We start from the raw sequence: 23,833 nt of genomic DNA, 5'->3' as shown, positions 1-23,833 counted from the left end.
CTTATTATTTAAATCACCCCTTACTAATATAAATAATAATATTAGCTTTATATTATTTAAGAATATTATACTATAAACAAGAAGTACGGGAAAAATGCCAATACTAACTTTTCTTGCAAGTATAAGGAATTTTATAAAAATTTGACTTTAATTTCACTAATTTTATTGAAAGGCTCTTGGCGAGAGAAAACATGTATTGTTTACACATTTGGATATTATTGGAGTTGTCCAACAAATTAATTAAATTATATAAACGTGGTAAATTTTTAATTTTTAATGCATATGAAGTTTAGATTCTAGAACATGGCCTTCTCTTCCGCAGCTTTCTAAAACCTCTTTTTTCAATTTTGCCGGCAAACCATAGACTTCCCATTTTCCTCGCCAGCGAAACACTTTCTACAACTCCATAGCCCTATGCACGATTCATTAAAGCTTTCTCTTTTATAAACAAAAAACTTAATAAAAATCCTTGCATCACTCTCTCATTCTCTCTCACACTATCAAACAAGAATAATAGAAGCCACTTATTTTTAATAGTCTCATCTCTCTCCTCATGTTTTCTCTCTTTCAAATAAAGGGAAACATTTCATTTAGTGGGGTTTGAGTTATTTGGATATTCATACACTATATTTTAAGCTTCTCATTTTTTGTCTGAAAATTATTCTTAGGATTCTACAAGAAAGATGACATGAAGGATTCTTGAGAGTTATTTTTCTTTTGGAGTGATGCAATGTTTTTGTGGCTTGATTTTGTAAATTTTCTTTTTTTAAAAAGGAATATTTTGATTTTCTCTCCTTCAATTTAAAGAAAAATCAAACACAATGTCAATGGGGGAGTAAAAACCTAATTAAGGTTTTCGGGGTCATGATTGATACTGTGTTTGTTTAGATAAACATGTAAACAGAGCCAGTACTAGAATTTTGAGTTTATGTTTTTTGAATTTTAATAAAAGGAGCTTTCTTGATTCTGAATAAATTATTTATACATATATATTAAGTAAATTTTTTAAGATCGAAGGAGAAGCTAGGGTTCAAAAGGGCCAATGAAACTGCTAGTGAACTGACTTTCTACGCCTTCTCTCTTGCAAATGAACTAAAACAAATATAAAAATTTAATCCAAATTACTGGATTCGGCGAGAACTGTAGCTCCTGCATGTGAGTAGACTTCTTCTGTTTCCTTTTTCCAAACAAAATGGAAAGAAATATTGGAGAGCCTACTGATGACTGGAATTCTCAAATTGTTGGAAATTTGGACTCAGAAACAATGTTAGATACTCAAGAAAGTGATGTAAAAATTGAAGAAAGAAGTGGAAATACAGAAAATGGGAGTTTATTTCCCAATAATAATAATAAGCGCAGTAGCATTGCGGAGCGCCGGGCAGCAAAATGTGGTTTCAATGCGTCTACCATTAGTATAGCCCGGTTTAGGGTTACAACTACAAGTATGCCGGAGATGTCGCCGCCAACGGCTCGGCCAACTTTTCTGACAATACCTCCGGGACTAACTCCGGCAGCATTGCTCGACTCTCCTGTTATGCTCCCAAATTCACTGGTACTTAAATGGTCTCTCTAATTTTCTTTAAAAGTCTTTTCTAGCTTTTAGAAATTCTTGAATGTGAAATTGCATGAAAATGTGATGTATGTATAAAGCTGCTTAAAGGTGCATGTCAGGTGATGTTTGTTAATCTAAAATTGAATTGTGATAATTAAGAGTTTAACTTGTATACATTAAAGGCGTAGAATAATTTTATTCCTAAGTACATATTAAGTAGAATAAGTAACTTGAAAAATAAAACATATTAAAAACACTACTAGTATAAAAGAAATTTATACCGTCACAGTATATAAGTTATATCCTTGTAATAAAGTATTAAACTGTAAAATGAAAATGAAATAAATAACCTTGTTGATAAAAATACTATGGAAGCAATCCAAATCATTTGTATTTACTATATTTCTCCCAAGTAGTCCATGCAAATTTGTTGGAGACTTTTGTTTCTTCAATCATGTTTACGTGTATTCAAGATTTGCTAATTAGGGACAAATGAGAAAAGATTCTTCTAATTTCAGTTGTAAAAGCTGCTTGTAACACATCGGATTACAAAGTAGTTTCAGTTTATACTATTTTTAGCTCGACTCTTACGCTCCATTTGGAAACTAAGAAGCTGGTGAGGAAAAAAAAAATATAAATGGAAAAGAAAATTAAATCCAATGAAGTTGAATATTTAATCCATAAATTCAGGTTACAAACTGTACTAATCACTTTTGCAAGATGCTCAAATCATGCAGTTGAGATTTTTCAGGTGAGACGTCCTTGTAAAATGCGATTGTTTAATCCATTGAAATAGTCCCCTATATTGCTGGAAACTTGTTGAGAAAAAACATAGTATTCGATTTGTTAGCCAAAAATAAACATAACTTATTGATGTTACGTTTATTTTCACTGTGATTATTAGATTCTCTAATACAAACTGTTTAAGATGGTTATTTTTTTGGTAATAGCAAATTAGTCAAATGAGAGCAAATCCACTTTTATTTGTTATGGATAAATTGCTAAAAGATCTCGTCTTAACTTTTTTGAGTGATTTCAGGAAATGTATGGTGGAGTTGCAACAACGTACACTAATAAATCAAACTGCAATTTCAGAATTTCTTAAACGCTTAAATTCTCAATTGAAATTTTATTTCCAGCTTAATTATATATATACAATCAAACCTCTCCATAACATCGTTATTTGTTTAGAATATTTTTAGATGTTATAACGAATTGTTGTTATAAAGAACATATATTATAGCAAAACATGACATTTGTTCCGAAAGAAACTTAACTTTTATAGTGAAGTGTTGTTATATAAGAATGTTGTTATAGAGATATCTGACTATACTTGTTGTTATCTTCATAGGCACCACAATCTCCAACCACTGGAAGCTTTCACTTCTCCAATATCAATCAAGAAAACAGAATGAAGAGTACTCCTCAGGTACAAACAATCTTATATTAAGGCTAGCTTTGTATATACGCTTTTCTATTTATGGCAGAGCTAGGTGTCCAAAGCTAGAAGCAAGTAGAATATTCAAAGCTTTTGAGTAAGTAAGATGGATGAATTTGAAAGTAAGTGAAAGAACTAGTTGCATAGATATAGATATAGAGAAAGTCCTTTATTTTCAGAAGGTGAAATTAGGATTTTTGAGATTAGTTCTAACGTAGAACATGTTCAACAAACAAGAATTCTACCAATAATCGACGTTTGAGATTTTTCTTGTAATACTTACGCGTTAATTACAACCTACTTGTACTAACTACATTAATAGAAGTCGATAAAAATACTTGGAAAACAGTTTTACTAATTATACTACATTTGGCCTTACTTGATTACTATCCTTTTTTTTTTCAGCAGACGAATAGACAGGAACTAAAAAATTAAATATTATTCTTGTGCGTCCTACTGCCATATTTAGCTAGCTGGTGCCCTACTTTTTCTTCCTCTATAGTTGTGATTAATATGTTAATTAGTGAGCTTGCTGAGCAAGGACCTGCAATCATGCATGAGAGTAGAGGAAATTATCTAATTTGAATAATATTGGGGTAGTGTAAATTCCGGGACGGCTCAAGAGGAAGCTAGGCTAGTAAAGCTTTTGCCTTAGGCTTTCAAAATTTTGAGGCCTCAAAGATTTTTAATATTGATAAGAATTAACTCAAGTTAATCAAATATTAGCCATATGTTCGCAATATCTTGGATGTTATTGTAAACAAATTATTTGCTAATATAAAAATTTAAATAGTTTAATTAAAAGTTTACAAAATTTATACAGTTAATTAAAAAGTAGGCAATAATCTTTCTTTCCTTCCTTTTTAATAAAGATTTTATAATATTACTATGCGAGTGTTAAATGGAAAAAGGGAAACTCGCATCCCATGTCCTATGTGATAAAAATGTATCACCAAGATTTAAAGGTAAGCTGTATAGAGTGATTGTTAGACTAGCTACGTTGTATTGGATAGAGTATTGGCCAGTCAAGAACTCACACGTTCAGAAGGTGAAAATAGCGGAAATAAGGATACTTAAATGGATGTGTGGATATATTGGAGAGATAAGATTAAGAACGAAGATATACTAGGCAAGGTGGGAGTGGTCTCCGTGATGGACAAGATGCGGAAAGCGAGGATGAGATGGATTGGGCATGTATGGAGGAGGAGCACAGATACCCCATTGAGGATGTGCGAGAGATTGACAGTGATAAGTCTGATGAGAGGTAGAGGTAGACCGAGGAAGAATTGGGGAGATGTGATTAGACAGAACATGACACATCTTCAGCTTATGAGGACATGATCGTAGATATATAGGAGAGCATGAAGGTTGAAGATTAGGGTAAAAGGTTATCACATACTCGAGCGATTTCTCTCTTTTAATTTCTACTAGATAGCAGGGTTCTAATCTAGAGCAACGTATCTGCCCCCTCTCCGTTTTCTTCTTCTTCTTCTTCTTCTTATTATTATTATTATTATTATTATTATTATTATTATTATTATTATTATTATCATCTTATTCTTATCTTATTCTTCAGTTTAATTTACTGTTATTTCTTTCACTTTAGTTACCTTTACTATATATTTTTGTTGTCATGTTTTTCTTTTCTTTAGTATTTTTATCTTAGCTTGTATTTTTCAAACTTATTTTGAAAATGCATTTCTTGAGCCAAGAGTCTATTAGAAACAGTCTCTCTACCTCACATAAGATAGGAGTAAGATTTGCATAACTACACAGTCGAACATGTGTAGTGTCATGGGCTACTTTTCAGACACGCCCTATAACCCCTTGGTCGCTCCCCATGGCGGCCTAGCAAGCCTCATAATGCCTAGCACCATGGTCGGCCCCGTGGTCTTGGCTACGCCAAGTGACAAGCGCGCATGCGCCTCTGTCGCCCCACTGATGCCTCTCTCCAGCGCCCAACGGTTGGCCAATGACAACATCGTCGCGTGCACTGACAATGCCACGCGCGCAGATCCTGATGCCTTGCTAGCGCCCAGCTGCAGGCCCATTCCAGCAGCGCCTCGTGCACAGACCCTGATGCCAAGCACCAGCGCCCAGCCTCAGGCAAACACAACAAGTGTCAAGCGCGCCAACAGCACCGCGCGCGCAGACCCTGACCCGCAAGACAAAGTTGTTGCCATCAGACTTGTTTCTACATTGTAATAAACTAAATCTTTTTCATTGTAATTATAGGCTAGTACATATCATTTTTATTCAGTGTGCTTTTACAGCTTTATTAGAGCAAGTCATATAACTTTGGTTTATTTTTTAAGCATTATTAGGGGGGATCAAGCAATCAAACATTTTCAAGCAATCAATTTTCTGTACTGGTGTCTCTCCTCCTCGACACCGCATCTTTTGTAATCAGCTTTCATTCATCAATAAAATCATCATCATCATTCAAAACCCAATTCTCTCTCAGCTTCCGCAATTGCTCGTGACATTGGTTTTCCGGCACGGCACTGACAATCTGGTCTAGCGTGCGGAGGGGACCTCATTGGCGGACAGCACCCACACTGACATCGGTTGCTTAGCCTTACGTTGCCCTTCCAAAGAACATCAGGAAGGCGTTGCGTAACAGTTGGTATCAGAGCCTAGGCTCGACATCGGAAAAGGGAACACATTTGCCATCATCACCATTTCTGACCATGGTGAATCATGGGGAACGCCTAGCATCCCTAGAAGAGACGGTTGACCAATTACGACCCATCGTGGATACAGTGGCTGATAAAAACAACAACCTAGTGCAAAGGTTGGACGACCTGGACCGCAGAATACGGCAGGCGAAAAATGACATTGCAAACATCAGTCGTGACTCTGAGGATGACCGGCAAACGGTAGACACTGAAACTGCCAATATTTATGGCAAATTTGAGGACCTCCAACAGGAGCGTGCCGACGATTTAGCCCATCGGGAACAAGAGGCAGACAGACTAACTGCCATGCAGCAAACCATAGACGACTTGACAGGCCAGCTCAACATTGTCAATGCTGCCTTACAGAGCCCACTTCGAGGAGGCGACAACCACATCAGGGGTGCATCATACCTCACCCCCATTCCACAAAACCTTAAGATACCGGAGCCAAAGCCATACGACAGATCCCGAGATGCTAAAGAAATGGAAAACTTCATCTTCAACATCGAACAATACTTCGATGCCATGGGCCATTTGGAAGAATCCAAAAAGGTAGCAACTGCTGTCATGTATCTTCAGGGCGATGCCAAACTTTGGTGGCGGGTCAAATACGAAGCCATCAGGGCCGGTGAAGATACTCTCCAGACATGGGATGAATTGAAGGCAGCCATACGCCTGCAGTTCTTCCCCGAAAATGTGGAATACAATGCAAGGAGAAAGCTATGGGAGCTCCGCCACACCAGGTCAGTGCAGGAGTACGTGCGCAAATTCTCCGCACTCATGCTAAACATATGCGACATGGGGGACAAAGACAAACTCTTCACATTCATAGAAGGTTTGAAACCTCATGCTCGTATGGAACTACAGAGACAACGGGTAGATACCCTGCCCAAGGCCATTTAAGCTGCAGAATGCCTTGGCGATTATCACTTGGGAACTCAGAACGACAGGCCTCAGCCGCCTGTCCGAGGGGGATTCAACGGGAACCATCCCAGCAATAGTGGCCCAAGCAAAAGTGGGGGAGATCGGAGTGCATCCAAAACCAAGACTCCTCCCTCCAACAGCAACAGTGCTGCATCCATCAACAACAATCAGGGGAGAAAGCCTCCCTTAGAATGTCGTCATTGCGGCGGGGCACATTGGAACAATGAATGCCCAAACATAAAGATCAATGCTCATCAAACTGTCGAGGATGAGTCAGATGCATCAGACACATCAGAAGAAGACCAGGTAGGCGCCTTCAATGCAATTGTTGGCTCTATACCACATACCTTAGCGGGGACAAGTGCATATCCTCCTAAGAAAATCTCAAGCCCAATCACCAATAAAGGGAAGGAAAAGATGGACGAGAGGCCTCCTAACCAAGCGAGGACCCTAATGTTTGTCGAATTGAAAGTGAACAACAAGCCCATTCACGCATTGATAGACACAGGTGCTACCCACAACTACTTGGCTTCAACTCAGGTAGAGCGCCTGGGTTCTAGTTGTGCAAAAGAGTAAAGGCCGGGTCAAGGCTATCAACTCGCCACCCCAGACATTGGGTGGAACAGCTACAGATGTCCCAGTGAAAATCGGCCCATAAAAAGGAAACATCGACCTGCACATCGCAATCATAGATGACTTCGGCATAATAGTGGGTTTGGAGTTCATAAGGCAAACTAACACCACACTGGTACCATATGCCAACATGCTCCTAATGATGGGAGAAAACGGGGCCAAGCCCTACACCATACCGTGCATTCCCATAAAGATGGCCGCTAGAAACATCTCGGCCATGCAGTTGGAGAAGATAGCCAACAGACATGAACCCTTGGTTCTGGCTACCCTTTGCAACAACAATCAACCATCATGTCATCGGCCTCAAAAGACTGGTGACGCTCCTCAGTGTGTGAAGACTTGCCAGCCATGCCACGAGGACAAGTCGGATCACTCATCACAGACAGGACCCTTGCAACCATTACATGTCCCTTAGAGACCATGGGAAAGTGTTTCCCTCAGATTCATCACGGAATTGCCCCAAGTCGGTAATCTTGCATCCATCTTGGTTGTCATAGATCAGTTTTCAAACTATGTAACCTTCATAGCAGCCCCGCGAAACATCTCAGCAGAAGATACAACTCGACTCTTCTTCTCGCACATTGTCAAACATTGGGGCCTGCCCAAAGACATTGTTAGTGGGCGCGACTAACGCTTCACTAGCAACTTTTGGACCCATCTCTTCAGGTGCTTTGGGTCGACACTGAGTCACAACTCAGACATCCATCCACCATTGGATGGCCAGACAGACCGGTTCAATGACATGTTGGAGGAATATATCCGCAACTTTGCAACCGGGTCCCAGAAGCATTGGGTGAGGCTCTTGGATGCTGCTCAACTGTGTTTCAATTCTCAAAAGAGCCAACATACAAACAAAAGCCCTTTTGAAATTGTTACTGGACAGCAACTGCTTCTCCCGCAAATGGTGAATGCTTCAACCAGGCTGAAATCTCCTCGAGCTGCCAACTTCTCGAGCGAATGGGAGCGCAACATGGGGATAGTGCGGAGCTATCTCGTCAAAGCCCAAGAGCGGGGAAAAAGTTTCACCGAACATAATCTTTGCTTTGCCCATCATCAAGCAGGGGACAAAGTAATGCTATGCATCCCAAAGCGATACTTGTTTGCAGAGAGGACCCATGACCCTCCCCTGCAACAAAAATACATCGGGCCCTTGCCCATTGAAAAACGCATTGGGAAGTCCACATACCAGGTGAAAACTCCATCCTGGTGGAAGATCCATCCAGTCTTTCATGTCAGCCACATGAAATCATTGTATCGCTACCAAAGCAAGCTCAAAGAACATAGGGGCGCAAACTTCCCAACCATCAACCACCAGAACAATCATCATCATCATTACCCTGACATGGCTCCGAGGACGGTGCCAACTCAAGTGGGGAAGAATTCCATGGGCTGCTTTCCAGACACGTCCCATGACCCCTTGGTCGCGCCCCATGGCGGCCTAGCAAGCCTCATAATGCCTAGCACCATGGTTGGCCCCGTGGTCTTGGTTGCACCAAGTGACAAGCACGCATGCGCCTCTGTCACCCCACCGATGCCTCTCGCTAGCGCCCAGCGGCTGGCCAATGACAACAACGTCGCGCACACTGACAATGCCGCGCGCGCAGATCCTGATGCCTCGCCAGCGCCCAGCTGCAGGCCCATTCCAGCAGCGCCTCGTGCACAGACCTTGATACCAAGCACCAGCGCCCAGCCTCAGGCAAACACAACAAGTGTCGCGCGCGCTAACAGCACCGCGCGCGCTAACAGCACCGCGCGCGCAGACCCTGACCCGCAAGACAAAGTTGCTGCCATCAGACTTGCTTCTACATTGTAATAAACTAAGTCCTTTTCATTGTAATTATAGGCTAGTTTACATCATTTTCATTCAGTTGCTTCTATAGCTTTATTAGGGAAAGTCATGTAACTTTGGTTTATTTTTTTAAGCATTATTAGGGGGGATCAAGCAATAAAACATTTTCAAGCAATCAATTTTCTGTACTGGTGTCTCTCCCCCTCGACACCGCATCTTTTGTAATCAGCTTTCATTCATCAATATAATCATCATCATCATTCAAAACCCAATTCTCTCTCAGCTTCCGCAATTGCTCGTGACATTGGTTTTCCCACACAACAGTGACAATCTAGTCTAGCGTGCGGAGGGGACCTCATTGGCGGACAACAACCGCACTGACATCGGTTGCTTAGCTTACGTTGCCCTTCCAAAGAACATCAGGAGGGCGTTGCGCAACAGTAGGTACTCAAATATTTTACCTGCAATCGCTATGAGACACTGATTTAAGATGTGTTGCATCACTTACTATATTAAATTGGATCACTCTTAATTGATTATAGTGTTGCATGGAGTAATTTGATTGATATAATATCTTGCTATTTCATTTCTCAAACTTCAATATATATTTCCTCTGAATGCAGATAGCAAGAGATCATTTTGAATTCCCAGTGGAATCTCCAAAAGCGACTGCCTTAAAGAACTGCAGCCGAGAAACAAATGTTGGACAAAACATGAGCTGCATTGGCTTAACAAATATTCATGAGTCAGGAAATTGCACCAGAAGAGCAAACCAATATGAGCAAAGAAGTAATAATATTACCCCTAACGGTTCAGATGATGGATACACTTGGAGAAAATATGGGCAGAAACATGTAAAAGGGAGTGAATTTCCAAGGAGTTATTACAAATGTACTCAACAAAATTGCCCTGTTAAGAAAAAAGTTGAACGTTCTCCAGATGGACAGATAACAGAAATTGTGTACAAAGGCGCACATAATCATCATAAATCTCAGCCTCCTCGACGTGCAACAATGAGTTCAACTGCCTATGGTTTGGGAGAAATGAGTGAAGGAAATATTGGTGGATCAAATAGTTGGCAATTTGGAAGAAATAAGGATGTTAGAGCTCCTTCAGGTCTGGACAGAACATCCTCTGCATCTGTTTTGACAGATGTCTCTGATTCATTAATGTTAAATTATCAAAACACCAATATGAATGCGTTTGAATCAGCTACTCCTGAGCCTTCTTCTACGCTTGCTAGTCGTGATGATGAAGACGAAGATAGAGCTACTGAAGGGAGCACTTCGCTTGGTGATGATGTTGATGATTATGCATTTGACCATAAAAGAAGGTATCTTTTTTTCATCTCACTAATTTATGTATAAGAATTTTTATAATATCAGTATCTGTTATACAAAGATAACTTGCTATCTTTAGATTACTAAACCCGTTGTGTGTGTACATGTTTATCTGTGTGTCTAAATTGTTGATTGGCCTTAGGAGGAGAGAATTTTACTCAGCTGAAACGAGTTTATCGTCGAGGACAGCAAGAGAACCAAGAGTAGTTGTCCAGATAGAGAGCGAGATCGATATTCTTGATGATGGTTATCGCTGGAGAAAATATGGCCAAAAAGTTGTTAAGGGAAATCCAAATCCCAGGTATATATCTATTTTTGGACAAACATAGTTATGCTTATTTGTTCAAGTCTTTATATATCTAATATTTTATCAGTCATTAATACACTATTATAATAAAACATAAAGTCATATTTTTTCTTGTATAGGAGCTATTACAAATGCACAAGTGCAGGATGTCCAGTAAGAAAGCATGTGGAAAGGGCTCCAGATAACCTAAAGTCAGTCATCACAACATATGAAGGAAAACATAACCATGAAGTGCCTTCAGCAAACAAGACAAACTGTGCTATTTCTGGAAACCAAGCTTTAACTTCTACTTCAAAACCCCATAAAGTTTCCAATTCAGGAATGCAGGTTCAAGATTGTAATAGAAAGCCCTTTGACTATGTAAGAATAGGAGCTGCTTCATCTATATATGACCTGAAATTCCCAACTAATTTACGCAGCAGCCCTTTGTCCTACGCTTCTTTCCTTTTGAGCCCGAATCCTTTGCAGATGCCTGAATTCCCACTGCCAATGAGTCTTCCCTTTGGCCCTAATATTGTGCCTCCTCTTGCTGGATTTCATTTTAATGCTGGTGAGGATCAAAAGTATATATATTCACGACAACAACAAAAGTTCGAGACTAGTGAAAGGCAATGAAGAGTTCAAGAATGAAAATTATATTTGTGTGATCATCAAAATGGAGCATCATCTGCAGTATTTTGTGGCCAAATTATGGACAATTTTCCATCTTAGAAGACCTTAATTGATACTGGTCTTTGTTTTTTTAGGCTCTCTAAAGAGATAACATGTTACCAAAAAAAGGGGGGGAATGAGAGGATGGTCTTCAACATATTTTTGGTAGATGATCTGATCTTTAGTTTCAGACGATCATCCTTTTTGATTTCATGTAAAAATCTTTTTTCCAGTTTTCATGTTTTTGAAGGAACTTCTTTGAGCAAACTGCCAAGAAAGAAGATAATCTTGTTTTCTTTTGCTCCTCTTTCTGTCTAGAGTTACCGACCATTCCCCAAGAAGAAAAGAATATTACTGTATTTAAAAAGAAAAAAGAAAGCTCTCACTTCAAAAATTCACTTTTTTATTTGAAAAAATCAATTAATATAAGGTGGTTCTCAACCATTATTTTCAACGACGAAGGAGATTTCAAGTTTCAGGATTCAATTGCATTGTCGTTAACTCCCATTGTAGCAAAGACATCTTTTTTAATTGAAATTTTTCACTGCATGAGTTATCAAATGGTTCAAACAAAAGCAAAATGTCAATATAACTTACGTGTATATATATACATACAAGTAGGGGTGTACAAAGGAAACCGACAAACCGCACCAAACTGATAGAGTCAAACCGAGGAAACAAATCCGACTATGATTTGGTTTGGTGTTAGAAAAAAAAAACCCGACCATAATTGGTTTGGTTTGGTTTTAACTAAAAAAAGTCAAATCGAAACAAAACCAACGCGACATTACATGTAGACAAGTGTTAAAAATATTTTATATATAAAAATAATTATTGTAATGTGATTTATAAATATAATTTAAACTCTTTAATAGTTTTCTCTTTTAATATATTATTTCAAGCTTGGACTTAGAACTTTTGAATGATCAAATATGTTTTATAGCCCACAAAAGTTAGTAACTCAAATAAAACCCAAAGCAAAACTAAATCAATACTAATGTAACAAAAAAAATTCAATTCAATACTAGAAATGACAATAGTATTGGATATTTATTTTTTTAGTTTCACATTGATTTAGATAGTGAAAATGTATAACTCACTTTTAATATTATTTAGCATGTAATTAATACTTAGTATTTATTAGTCATACTTATTTTAACATGACTTAATACTTTTAGATTATGTTTATTTTTATTATGACTTATTAATTAACAATATTTATCTTACGCGATTTGTTGAGTATTTTAGTATAATTATGACTTATCTCACATTATTTTGTATTATTTTATTGGATAACATCTTATATAGTTTTATCTTTCTAGGACCTAAGAAATATTAGAGCACAAATTATAAATTTTATGCTATGAAGATTTTGTCGGAAAAAAACCCGAAAAATTCGAGAAAAACCGTGATTCAAAAACCCGACTTTTGTTGGTTTGATTTGGTTTGTAAATTTAAAAATCCGAGACAATTGATTTGGTTTGGTAATTAAATAATCTGAACCAACCTAACCTATGTATACCACTACATACAAGTTCACTTTATCTTTCACTAGGTTGTTTTAACCCATGAAATCTTTTTTTTTCTCCGATGAAAAAAGAAAGAAGCGAGAGGTCGAATTTGAATATACAGTCTATCACTCAATCTGTATTTCATTATCTGCTTATAAAACATAATAAATAAGGTGACACTTGAACGCGTTTTGCAATCTGACTAGCTTTTCAGTGAATAGTTTTTTTTTAATGCAAAAAAGAGTTGTTCTAAGAAGAAAAGACATTCCAAACTATTACACAAATAGAGAAATGAAATAACAATTCGTTGGAGTATGATTTAAAGATAAATACAAAAACTAAAGAAAGGCGGGTGCAAAGTTAACAGACATCAAATTCACATGGTTTGGCATGAATAAATGAAAAATAAACTACCACTCTTTTTCCCTATGTATATGAGAAGAATAAATGTTAAAGGGCACACAAAAGAACCGATGAACTTTAACTTACTTCAAGAAAGAGTTGATAAAATGAGCATCTGCAGTAGCTGCGATAACAAGTTTATATGGAACATGACGATTCTCGTGCCTCATCACAATCAAGTCTAACATAACTAAGCAACATGAAAGTTCGAGTTAAGAGATCTACAACCTTTGGGAGATTTGAACTTAAACTATCACTCATCTACACAACAACAATAAACCCAGTAGTTTTCCATAAGTGGGGTCTGGAGAGGATAAGATATACACAACCTTACCCCTACCCCTACCCCTGGAAGGACAGAGAGGCTGTTTCCGATAGACTCTCGGCTCACTCATGTACACAAGGACTTGGAAAAGATAAAAGCATTTTGAAAAAAATGAACCACGGTGTATAAAAAATGTATACACACAAGTCAACCAGGGAACTGTACCTAACAACATGATGACACAAAAGTTCTCATGACAACAAACAAATGTGATAGGAGAAGAAAACTGAGAGAACCTCAGCGGCTGGACATACGATAGGAAATTGATTCCACTCGAAAAGGAAAAACATTAGGACACAACTTGCAGCCACAACACATACACCACAAGTATACCACATTGCAATAAGTAGAACTTGCAATAGGAAACAGGTGCATAACTGGCAAACTGAATAGATTACCTGAAGAAGACAGACTCCTATCTTTAGTACCCATGTCTTACATCAAAACCATACATGGCCTCCATATTCAAGACGAATGCATAAGATAGCGTCAAACCAAAAAGCATATTAAAAAAACGACTCATTAGTCAACATCCTAAGAGCAGCTAAACACTTTGGATAACCCAAAATCAACTTCATGGATTGACCATTCTATCATCCTTAAGTAGCTAAAATACCACCAATTCTCTACAGTGATACATGAGGCACCTACATACGTAAAATCAACAACAGAAGAGGCTAGGCCTCTGTCTTAACAGGAAAATGAACATCATTATACTGATTTCAGTTTGCTCATCTTCAAACTACTTGCTACTATTTAACCGACAGAAATCAATAGAGACATAAACATGCATGTTGACTTTCAATAAGAACCTTTAAGCAATGATGAAAGGTAGGCAATTACAATCTAAAGATTATCATGTAATGTAATTAACAGAAACTTGGTAAGCAGGCTTAAATCAGAGACCAATCCTTTTCATAGTCCAAACTTTACGTATATGCATAATGTAAACAACTATCAGTGTCCTAGGTGCTGAGGCATACCAAAGATTGGAACTCACAATCTAAGCATGTGGTGCAGGTGCACACACACAAATCCGATAACTTTATGCTTTGACAATTTGCACCCCAGTGAGCAAAGTTAACAAAACAGGGGACACAAAAAGGCAGTAAATTTAACATAAACAGGGAAAACATAGTGGCTGAAAGCATGGCTTTGGTTCTTCTAATCCAGCACTCAGCATCGATGAATACAATCTCCTAACTTCCACCAAGCAAAAGCACACCCAATTTACTAGTCTAGCAAATCCAACAAACTCCTCAACATTTGGTGACAATCAGCAAAACCGATTTCAATGTATTGTGAGCCAACGGGGTAACATGTGGGAAAGATGACAAAAGATGAAAAAACTTAAAGGAAATAATAATACTAACATCATGAGTTTACAAAAGCTCTTAAGTGTGTAATACTAACATAAGTTGCTCCAACAACTTCCTCTCTATCACCACGGTTTCTTTTTTTATTCTTTGGCTAAAATTGTACCCGATTAGAGACCACATCTCAATATGAAAACAAAGACAAAAGCAGAAGCGGCATCAATAACATTGGTGATAATAGAAAGCAACTACCTAACTAGACTCATATGCTCTGCCATAGTGAACAATTTTGGTTAGCACTTAATAGTACCCTTTTCCCTTATTATCTAAATCAATACATCAAAATCTGCTACCCTCTCAAGAATATCAGCATACAAACAGAAGAATAACTCAAATTACACTACAGTCACTAGAGATAATGATCCTAGAGCAATAGCAATATATCAGCTAATTAAGAAGCCATTAAATTCCCAACAAAAAAGAACAACGGAAACCATCATACATAAGCACAAACAACAAAGCCAGACCTGTACCTTCTTTCGTCAAGTATAAAACTTTCCTAATCTCTTCTCCAGAAGCTCCTCTGTAAAGAAACCAATTTTTTCTTTGTTCAAATTATATCTTAGACTAAAAATCCAAGCAAACAAAACATCAAAACATAATACCAGATATGAACACAAACTTCTTTTTTGAGAAGGCATAAAATTACAGCAACAGAAACTAGACGTGAATTCTAAATTATTCAGACCCACGACTATCATCCCTATTTAACATCAAAAATCAAACTCACGGCACTGAAAATAAAATTCTAACACACAATCATTAAAGGTCATGACCCTAGAGCTCTCTCCCAACAACAATAATACACCAGCTTACCAAACTACCAAGAAACTCCGAAGGAAACCATCATATATAAGCAAAAACAACAGCAAGTTCCAATCAATAGGATCCTGTATATTCTTTTTCTTTGTCAAATAAAATCAGAGACCTAGAATCCAAGGAAACATATCATCAAAAACGTAATCACATATATAAGAAAGCAAAGTATTCCCAGAACAACAACCACAACCATAGGATAAGCTCAGCAGCAGTAACTTGAATATAGCCAAGAAACATATGATAACGATTACAGCACCAGAAACTAAAACGTGGGGTTCGAATATATTTATTATTCATGTCAACCCACAAAGACTATTATTATTATTTTACTTCTTGAGACTGCCACGGATACCGGGTTTAGGTTTGGTGTTGCTGGGCTCAGCAACAACAGTGGCATGAAGATTGGTGAGCTTGGCTTCATCAAAGGGAATCTTAGGATGTCGAGCATCGTGATGGATCTTCATAGACTTGATATCAGGTGCTGTAACTTTGCAGAGCGGGCATTCCAGCTTGGCGTGTCCACCCTTTTCGATACCAGTCCTATCGGCTAACCCAGCTTTGCCTCCGCCCCTGTTGGTCAGTGCTGCGTCTGCCTTTGCAGCTAACTCCTTCGCTGTGTGCTTCTTTGGCTTTGCTTTTCCTGTCATGGCGATTGGGTATTGGATTCTTTGGATTCGTGTCTCTTTGAGGCGAAGGAAATTTTGGGAGAGAAAACCCTAGGTGGATCCTACTTTGTATTGGAAGGGGGATGTATAAAGGGCAAAAAAGATGGATTCTTTTTTCTTTTCTTTTTTCTTGGAAAGAATTGGTATGAACTGAAGTATACCGAACAAATTATTACTCCAAGAGGGGAAAAAAAAACGATAAAAAAGTTTAAAACTACCCTTGCACTTTGTGAAATGGTTATTCACGCCCACCATGAAAAGTTTTGTTTCAAGAAAAAATATCATTGTTGTCCGAATGTATCGTATAGTCCTTCGTTTTTAACCTACATGATTTAAGGAAAAGATTCAAGATTCAAACGTAACCAAAATTATAAAATTTTACCTTTCATTCTACTTTCGACACATTCATATCCTACCATTAGCAATTTATTTCATATTTATCCTAACAATTAATAGAGCTCCAGCGTAGCGTAATATGTGTCGACTTCATGTGTCCTATTCTTCAAGAAGGTTAAAATTTACTCCTCAAACTCTTGGTTTATTTCATATTATCGTTAGGTTAGAGTTACAATAAGGGTCAAGGGTAAAAATATAATGTTTTGCTAATAGCTAGGGATAACATAACATCAAAAGTCTAATCGGGCCAAAGCTGTTCAATGTCATATAATTCAAAGGCAAACTTTCTCCTTTTTATCTGCCTTATTAAATTGTTGTATAAGTGAAACACATGAAGAAAAAGAGAGAGAGAGAGAGAAAAGTTTAAATTTGTCCTTGAATTTTGTAAAATTATTCATTTATGCCCACCTTATTTTGCTTTTGTTGTATCTAAGGGAAAAATTATTGCAATTATTGTAACGACTCGACCGGTCGTTTTATTTTTTAGATTTTCGTTCCCCTAAATTAGACTCCCCGTATGTACTTTTATTGTTTTATGACTTGCGGGGCTGGTTAATTCGGGTTTGGAAGAGTTCGGTTGAAATCAGAATACTTAGTTCCTTAATATTGGCTTAAAATAGTTAAGTTTGACTTGAGTCAACGTTTTGAGTAAATACCCCCGGAATCGGAATTTGATGGTCCCAATAGGTTCGCATGATCATCTTGGACTTGGACATATGTTCGGATCGGGTTTCGGATGATGCGGGAGCGTTTCGGCGCTTAATATTGGAAGTTGGCGCATTGAAGGTTTTCAAGTTCTTTAAATTTGGTTTGAAGTAGGATTTGATGTTATCGAGGTCCAATTGTGATTCCAAGCCTGGAAATAATTCCGTATGGTGGTTTAAGACTTGCATGCAAAATTTGGTGCCATTCCGAGTAGTCTAAATATGAATCGGCGCGTTCGGAGCAAATTGAAAACTTGAAGTTCATAATTTGATTTAATTTGATTTTAGGGTGTGATTCTTAGTTTTAATGTTGTTTTACGCGTTCCGAGAGTTTGAGCAGGTTTGTATTATATTTATGGACTTGTTGGTACAGTTGGACAAGGTCCCGGGTGGCTCGGGTGAGTTTCAAACCACCCGGAGTTGAATTAAAAAAAAGTCTGCTATCTGTTGTTCTGATTTCCTTCTTCGCGAACGCGGAGAAGGCCACACGTTCCCGATAAAGGAATTGAGCTGGGAGGTTTTGTGCTACGCGTTCGTGCAAGGGAGCTCACGATCCCGAAGCTCTGAGCTCACTAACCTTCACGTTCGCGTGATGGGGTCCGCATTCGCGAAGGGTAAGGCGAGCTGGTTGGGTGGCACTATTGGTCTTCGCGTTTGCGTAGGGCAGGCCAGGCTAGCCTCCACGTTTGCGAGGCCTTGGTCGCGTTCGCGATGGTCAAACTTTCTGGGCCTGGACCATTTGCCTTCACGATCGCGAGGCCTCTTCCGCGATCGCGAAAAAGGAATACCTGGGCAGAGCTTGTTTTAAAAACAGGACTTAGGCCATTTTATCTCATTTTTCATTTCCTTGGCCGATTTTGGAGCTCTTTGAAGAGGGTTTTTCACCTATCTATTGAAGGTAAGTAATTCTTACCAAATGTAAGTTTAATACATAGATTGTGGGCAAATTTTAACATGTAAATTTGTGAAAATTATGAGTTTAGTTGAAAAACTTAGGTTTTGATAAACATGGGATTTAACCACGAAAATGATTATGAAATTAGGCAAAAATTATATATTTGAGTTCGTGAGATTATGGATAACATTTATCTTCGAAAATTTTCGAAGTCCGGGCACGTAGGCTTGGGGTGAATTTTAGGAATCTTCCAATTTGGGTTGGGTAATCACTCTAATAGTTAAATTATGAACTTTTGAGCATGTATTGATTAATTTATATAATATTTGACTAGTTTCAGATTATTCGGCACTGAGTTGAGACTTTAGAATGAATTTGTGTGCCGAAAGTAAGCTTTAAAACAAGGTAAGTCTCTTGCCTAATCTTTGTAAGAGGGAATTTACCCCATAGGTGTTTTAAATTACTATTTGTTTCTATTGTGGGGGCTACATACGTACGAGGTGATGAGAGTCCGTGTGTAGCTACTAATCATGCTAAGTCCAGGTAGTTTTAGGACCCAAATCATGAATTACTTGTATTGTTTGCACTCTACTTGTTAATTTAAGTGCCTAAACTATATTGAAACTTGATAAAGAATTCATAAAGGCCGAACTTCACTTACTTTGAGGTTTGGCGGATTACTTGATCGTTAATAGAAATTGTCCCTTAAATCGGATATTCATATAGTATTCTCTCTTCTTGTGGAGCGGGCCGAATGCCTCGGCAGTATAATAGATGCATCTATGGTTCGTTCCGCTCGACCCTCGGTAGCGTACACGTTATTCTGGATCGGGCCGTACGATCTCGACATAAATCGTGCATGATAATGCTTGGAGCCCAAATATACTTGATATTTTTGTATGACTCGAGAGGTTATAATTTATTTAATTCCCTAGAATTGTTGATGTTAGCATGTATTTATTGGAGATTTTTAAATTGAATATCAGCTGGAGAACCATTTATTATTGTGTTATTATTATTGTTCATGTATTTCATGCCTATTTAGAATTTCTGTACTTTTATTATTGGCTCGTAGTAAGTGTCGATCTCGACCCATCGTCACTACTTCTTCGAGGTTAGACTGAATACTTACTGGGCACATGTTGTTTATGTAATAACGTCGTAAGTAAGCAGAATATAGTTAAAGTTCGGTAAAACCAAGTAAGGGAAAACATGTAACAACCCAATAGAAAAACTGCTCACACAAAGTTTATACAAGAATTTTCCCGAGGTACTACACCTCATATCACAATCACAAGTTCCAAATCACGAACCCTAATCACTTGGCATCTTGTGCCCATGTTACAAATCACATCTACACGAACAACTCACGTGCTGCATGGACAATGCACATGCCAATACCATTAATACCTCGTATCTGCATGGATAACTCACGTGCCAATAGTACAACTCACACATAGAAGGCATGTATACAAGAATGCATGTAAATGATTAATAAAACTTAGGGTTCATCTTCTTAGACTGGTATGAGTGACCAATTACGGTGTATGCTTGTGCAAGTATTCTATCATAGTTCGAGTCAACAAGTAATATCAGAGACAACGAATGGAACATAGGAAACAACACAACAAAACCGTAATATGTATGACTTGCACAAGGTAGGCATATCACTACACAAATATCATCAATAACAATGCCCCTAGGCCATCACAAATCATCCCCGGCATAACCCCTCTTGTCTTGCCGCGTGCGCAACAATAAAGCAAATGCCCGCCTTGTCTCGCCACACGCGCATAATAATATTCCCACCTTATCTCGTCACATGCACAAACCCACATATATAGCCCGCCTTGTCACGCCATATGTGTAAATATCAATAATAATAATATCACGAATGATAAGTGTGGATTTTGACCACTTATTAGTAGCTTTTACTTTTATTTTAGTCTGAAAGTGTTGGTTTATGTTCCCAAAACTAATGAAAGTGTGAAAATTGCAGGAATGTTAGAGATTTGGGCTCTTATGAAGAAATCCTACTCACAAGACAGAAAGAAGCACAGCAGACCACAAGTGCGGTCCGCAAAAGCAAGCGCGGACCACAGAATTCTCTCTGCGGCTACAAATCTGATGAAGAAGTCCAGAAGTAATTGAAGAAGAAGTGCAGACCGCACACAATATGTGCGGCCGCACAACCTGGTCGCACTAACAAGAATTTAAAAAGTTAAGAGAGTGTGAAAAATGACCAAGACTTAAGCCTTGTCTGAAGTGCTGACCACACATGAATTGTGCGGCCGCAGAAGATTGAAGTGCAGTCGTAATGGACAACTCATGTGCGAAAACCCCGACAATCCTCTCAACAATACCACGTGTGCCAAAAACATAAAATAATATAACAACTCGCACCATATGTGACCATATGCCACCACATTTCCTTAAAAATAATTTCACTACCATAGCCACACATAGCCCTCAGCCTCAACAACACTGAGTACCACAACAACAACAATATCCCCGGAGTACGACAAGTAAATCAACAAAAGAATTACAAAAGCACAATGAAATGGAAGATCAAGATCACAATAAAGACATGACAAGTAATAATGGCTTCAAATAAGAATAATTCAACAATAGGAGAGATAATATGTATCAATGATATCAAATAAGAATAACTCAAAAATAGGAGAGATAACATGTAACAATAATTTCAAATAAGAATAACTCAACAATAAGAGAGATAATGTGTAACAACGATATCAAATAAGAATAACTCAACAATAGGATAGATAACATGTAACAATGATTTCAAATAAGAATAACCCAATAATAAGAGAGGCAACATGTAACAACAATTTCAAGTAAGGATAAATCACAATGGAAGAGATAACATGTAATAAAAGAGGCAACAACTCCAATTAAAGCATATATGAGTATATTTGGCAACAAAGGGTAAACCATGAACCAATCAACTTCAAATAAGGCATGTAAGGGTAAATTTAGCAATGGAGGATATAACATGATAAGTGATCACGCCCAACTATGCCTTATGAAAAGAACTAAGCGGTCGCTGCAAAAATAATCCGGTTCAAGAGTCTGGAGTCGAATCCCACAGGGAACTAACCTATTTGCTACAACTTTTCATATCACTAATGATAAGCTCAGACAACTTTCAGAGTTCAAGAATTGATTTGTGAATTAACAAAATTACTTAACTAAGGAAAAAATAATAAAAACTATCAATTAGCAAGAATGAACAAGGAAAAGATCTAGGGTTTACGATTTTCCAATTGTCGGATTAATTCCTTACACGTTAGCTATAATCTCGCCGCAACACTCTCTAAAGATGATGAGTTCTTGCTTACCACAATTATCTCTCAATCAATTACGATAATTTACTAGAAGTATTCTCTTAAACTACTGTAATTGACAATTCGTACAACTCATAAATATCGCGCTAAAGTTTCATTATCTCTAATGCCGCTTTTAAATTCAAGTAATTAATCTCTTAACTTACTTTAAAGTGGCATTGTTCAACAACAATCTAATTGTCACGAACCGATTTACCCACCGACGGGACCGTGATGGCGCCTAACATTGAACTCGCTAGGCAAGCCAATGTTATTGATTATTCTACCTTTTTGTCTTTATCTTTATCAATTTACCAAGTTAATTCAAGTAAATAGCGGAAATAGAAATGCGTAAGAACAAAATTTTAACAGTTTAACTAATACCAATACAAAACCCATTCTAATACTTCACCCAGAACTGGTGTCACAATCTCACAGACTATCTACGAATACTACAAATAGGGTCTGAACAAAGAAAATACATGTTTGTCTCTGAAATAGAAAAGAACAGAAAGAAACTAGATAGGAAGGGGAAGCCAAGGCCTGCGAACGCCTGCAGGACGACCTCGAGTCTCCGATGGACTGAAGGCAGCAACCCCTAACTAAGGTCCGTATGCTCCAGTATCGGGATCTGCACAAAAGAGTACATAGTATAGTATCAGTACAATCGACCCCATGTACTGAGTAAGTGTCGAGCCTAACCTCGGCAAAGTAGTGACGAGGCTAGGACACAACAAACAACATAACCTACAGTTAAACAATATCTAACAGAATAATAGTAATAGAATCAAATCAAAAGTAACGGGAAGGGGCAACATGCTTTAGGGGATAACAACATAAGGGAACATGGAAATAATGGAATGAAACAATTACGTCGCTTGAATCAATAGCAACAAGAAATCACAACAAGTAGGCAAAGAATGCACGACATCACCCTTCGTACTTTTACTCTCAATCCTCACTATGCAATCAATAAAGAAATGTGTACGACATCACCATTCGTGCTTTATCGCTCTTCCTCACCAAATGTATATTAGAAATGTGCACGACATCACCCTTCGTGCTTTATCTCTCTTCCTCACCATATGCATCAATATCAATGTAAATGTGCACGGCATCACCCTTCGTGTTTTATCACTCTTTCCTCACCAAATCCAAAAGTATGAATGTGCACGGCATCACCCTTCGTGCTTTATCACTCTTTCCTCACCCAAACAATGGAAACAACAACATCCTAGCAAGAGAATCAACAATAAGAATAAATACATCCCGACAAGGAAATCAACAATAAGAATTAAATACGTCCCAACAAGTGAATCAACTATAACCAATCTTGTCCCAACAATTAACTCCACAAATGAACCTCAACTAGAGCCAATGCTCAACAATAGACAAATACTACAAAAAATGATCATAAGTCTTACTCAACATGGGTAGTCAACAATTTAGGCATTTATAGTACTCATCAAGAATCACATCGAACACAATTTAAGACTCACGGACATGCTTGACACCAACGTATTGATACTCGTCACCACACCTATACATCATACACTATACTAGCACATAGCAAATAAGACACAACACCTATTCCCTCAAGCTAAGGTTAGACCAAACACTTACCTCGATTCCACGGACACAAATCAAGCCCCAACTATCTCTTTCCCTCTAGAATTCATCTCCAATTCACTTGTATCTAGTCATAATTAGTTTAATAACATCAATAAGTGCTAAAGAACTCACACCCAATGCTTAATTATAGCTTTCCCAACATTTTCCCCAAAAACCCAAAAATCGACCCCTGGCCCGCTTTCTCAAAACTCAAGGTTCGGACCAAAACCCGATTACCCATTCATCCCCGAGCCCGGATATGCAATTGGTTTTGGAATCCGACCTCAATTGAGGTCTAAATCCCCAAATTTCAAAATTCTCAAATTTCACCCAAAAACACCCAAATTCCCATGAAAATCCCTAGATTTTATGATAAAATCTTGTAAAAAGATGAAGTAGATTGAAAGAAATCAGTTAAAAGTTGTTTACCTATGATTTGGGGAAGAACTTTTCTTTGAAAAATCGCCCAAGAG

At 37.9% G+C, this 23,833-nt stretch overlaps 2 protein-coding genes across 2 annotated transcripts; one reads left to right on the top strand and one right to left on the bottom strand.

The window, feature by feature from the left end:
• Positions 1-454: 454 nt before the first annotated feature.
• On the top strand, positions 455-11,615 carry LOC104240872 (probable WRKY transcription factor 4). Its single transcript, XM_009795771.2, has 5 exons — positions 455-1,552; positions 2,904-2,981; positions 9,638-10,347; positions 10,497-10,655; positions 10,781-11,615. The coding sequence occupies exons 1-5, from the start codon at positions 1,193-1,195 to the stop codon at positions 11,274-11,276; spliced, it is 1,803 nt and encodes a 600-aa protein (XP_009794073.1). The 5' UTR covers positions 455-1,192; the 3' UTR covers positions 11,277-11,615.
• Positions 11,616-15,874: 4,259 nt separating this feature from the next.
• Positions 15,875-16,521, bottom strand: LOC104240871 (protein METHYLENE BLUE SENSITIVITY 1-like). Its single transcript, XM_009795770.2, has one exon. It carries the CDS (start codon positions 16,390-16,392, stop codon positions 16,072-16,074), a length of 321 nt encoding a protein of 106 aa, XP_009794072.1. The 5' UTR covers positions 16,393-16,521; the 3' UTR covers positions 15,875-16,071.
• Positions 16,522-23,833: the final 7,312 nt, after the last annotated feature.

This window comes from Nicotiana sylvestris, chromosome 5, assembly GCF_000393655.2.
Source record: "Nicotiana sylvestris chromosome 5, ASM39365v2, whole genome shotgun sequence".
NCBI lineage: Eukaryota > Viridiplantae > Streptophyta > Magnoliopsida > Solanales > Solanaceae > Nicotiana > Nicotiana sylvestris.
The sequence above is the reverse complement of the archived record's forward strand: the minus strand, read 5'-3'. Positions and strand labels throughout refer to the sequence as shown.

Excerpts from the sequence above, each read along its gene's own strand:
- LOC104240872 (XM_009795771.2), top strand. The coding sequence starts at position 1,193 with ATGGAAAGAAATATTGGAGAGCCTACTGATGACTGGAATTCTCAAATT. Across the intron at positions 10,348-10,496 it reads GCATTTGACCATAAAAGAAG|GAGGAGAGAATTTTACTCAG; the intron begins GTATCTTTTTTT and ends GATTGGCCTTAG. Across the intron at positions 10,656-10,780 it reads AAGGGAAATCCAAATCCCAG|GAGCTATTACAAATGCACAA; the intron begins GTATATATCTAT and ends TTTCTTGTATAG.
- LOC104240871 (XM_009795770.2), bottom strand. The coding sequence starts at position 16,392 with ATGACAGGAAAAGCAAAGCCAAAGAAGCACACAGCGAAGGAGTTAGCT.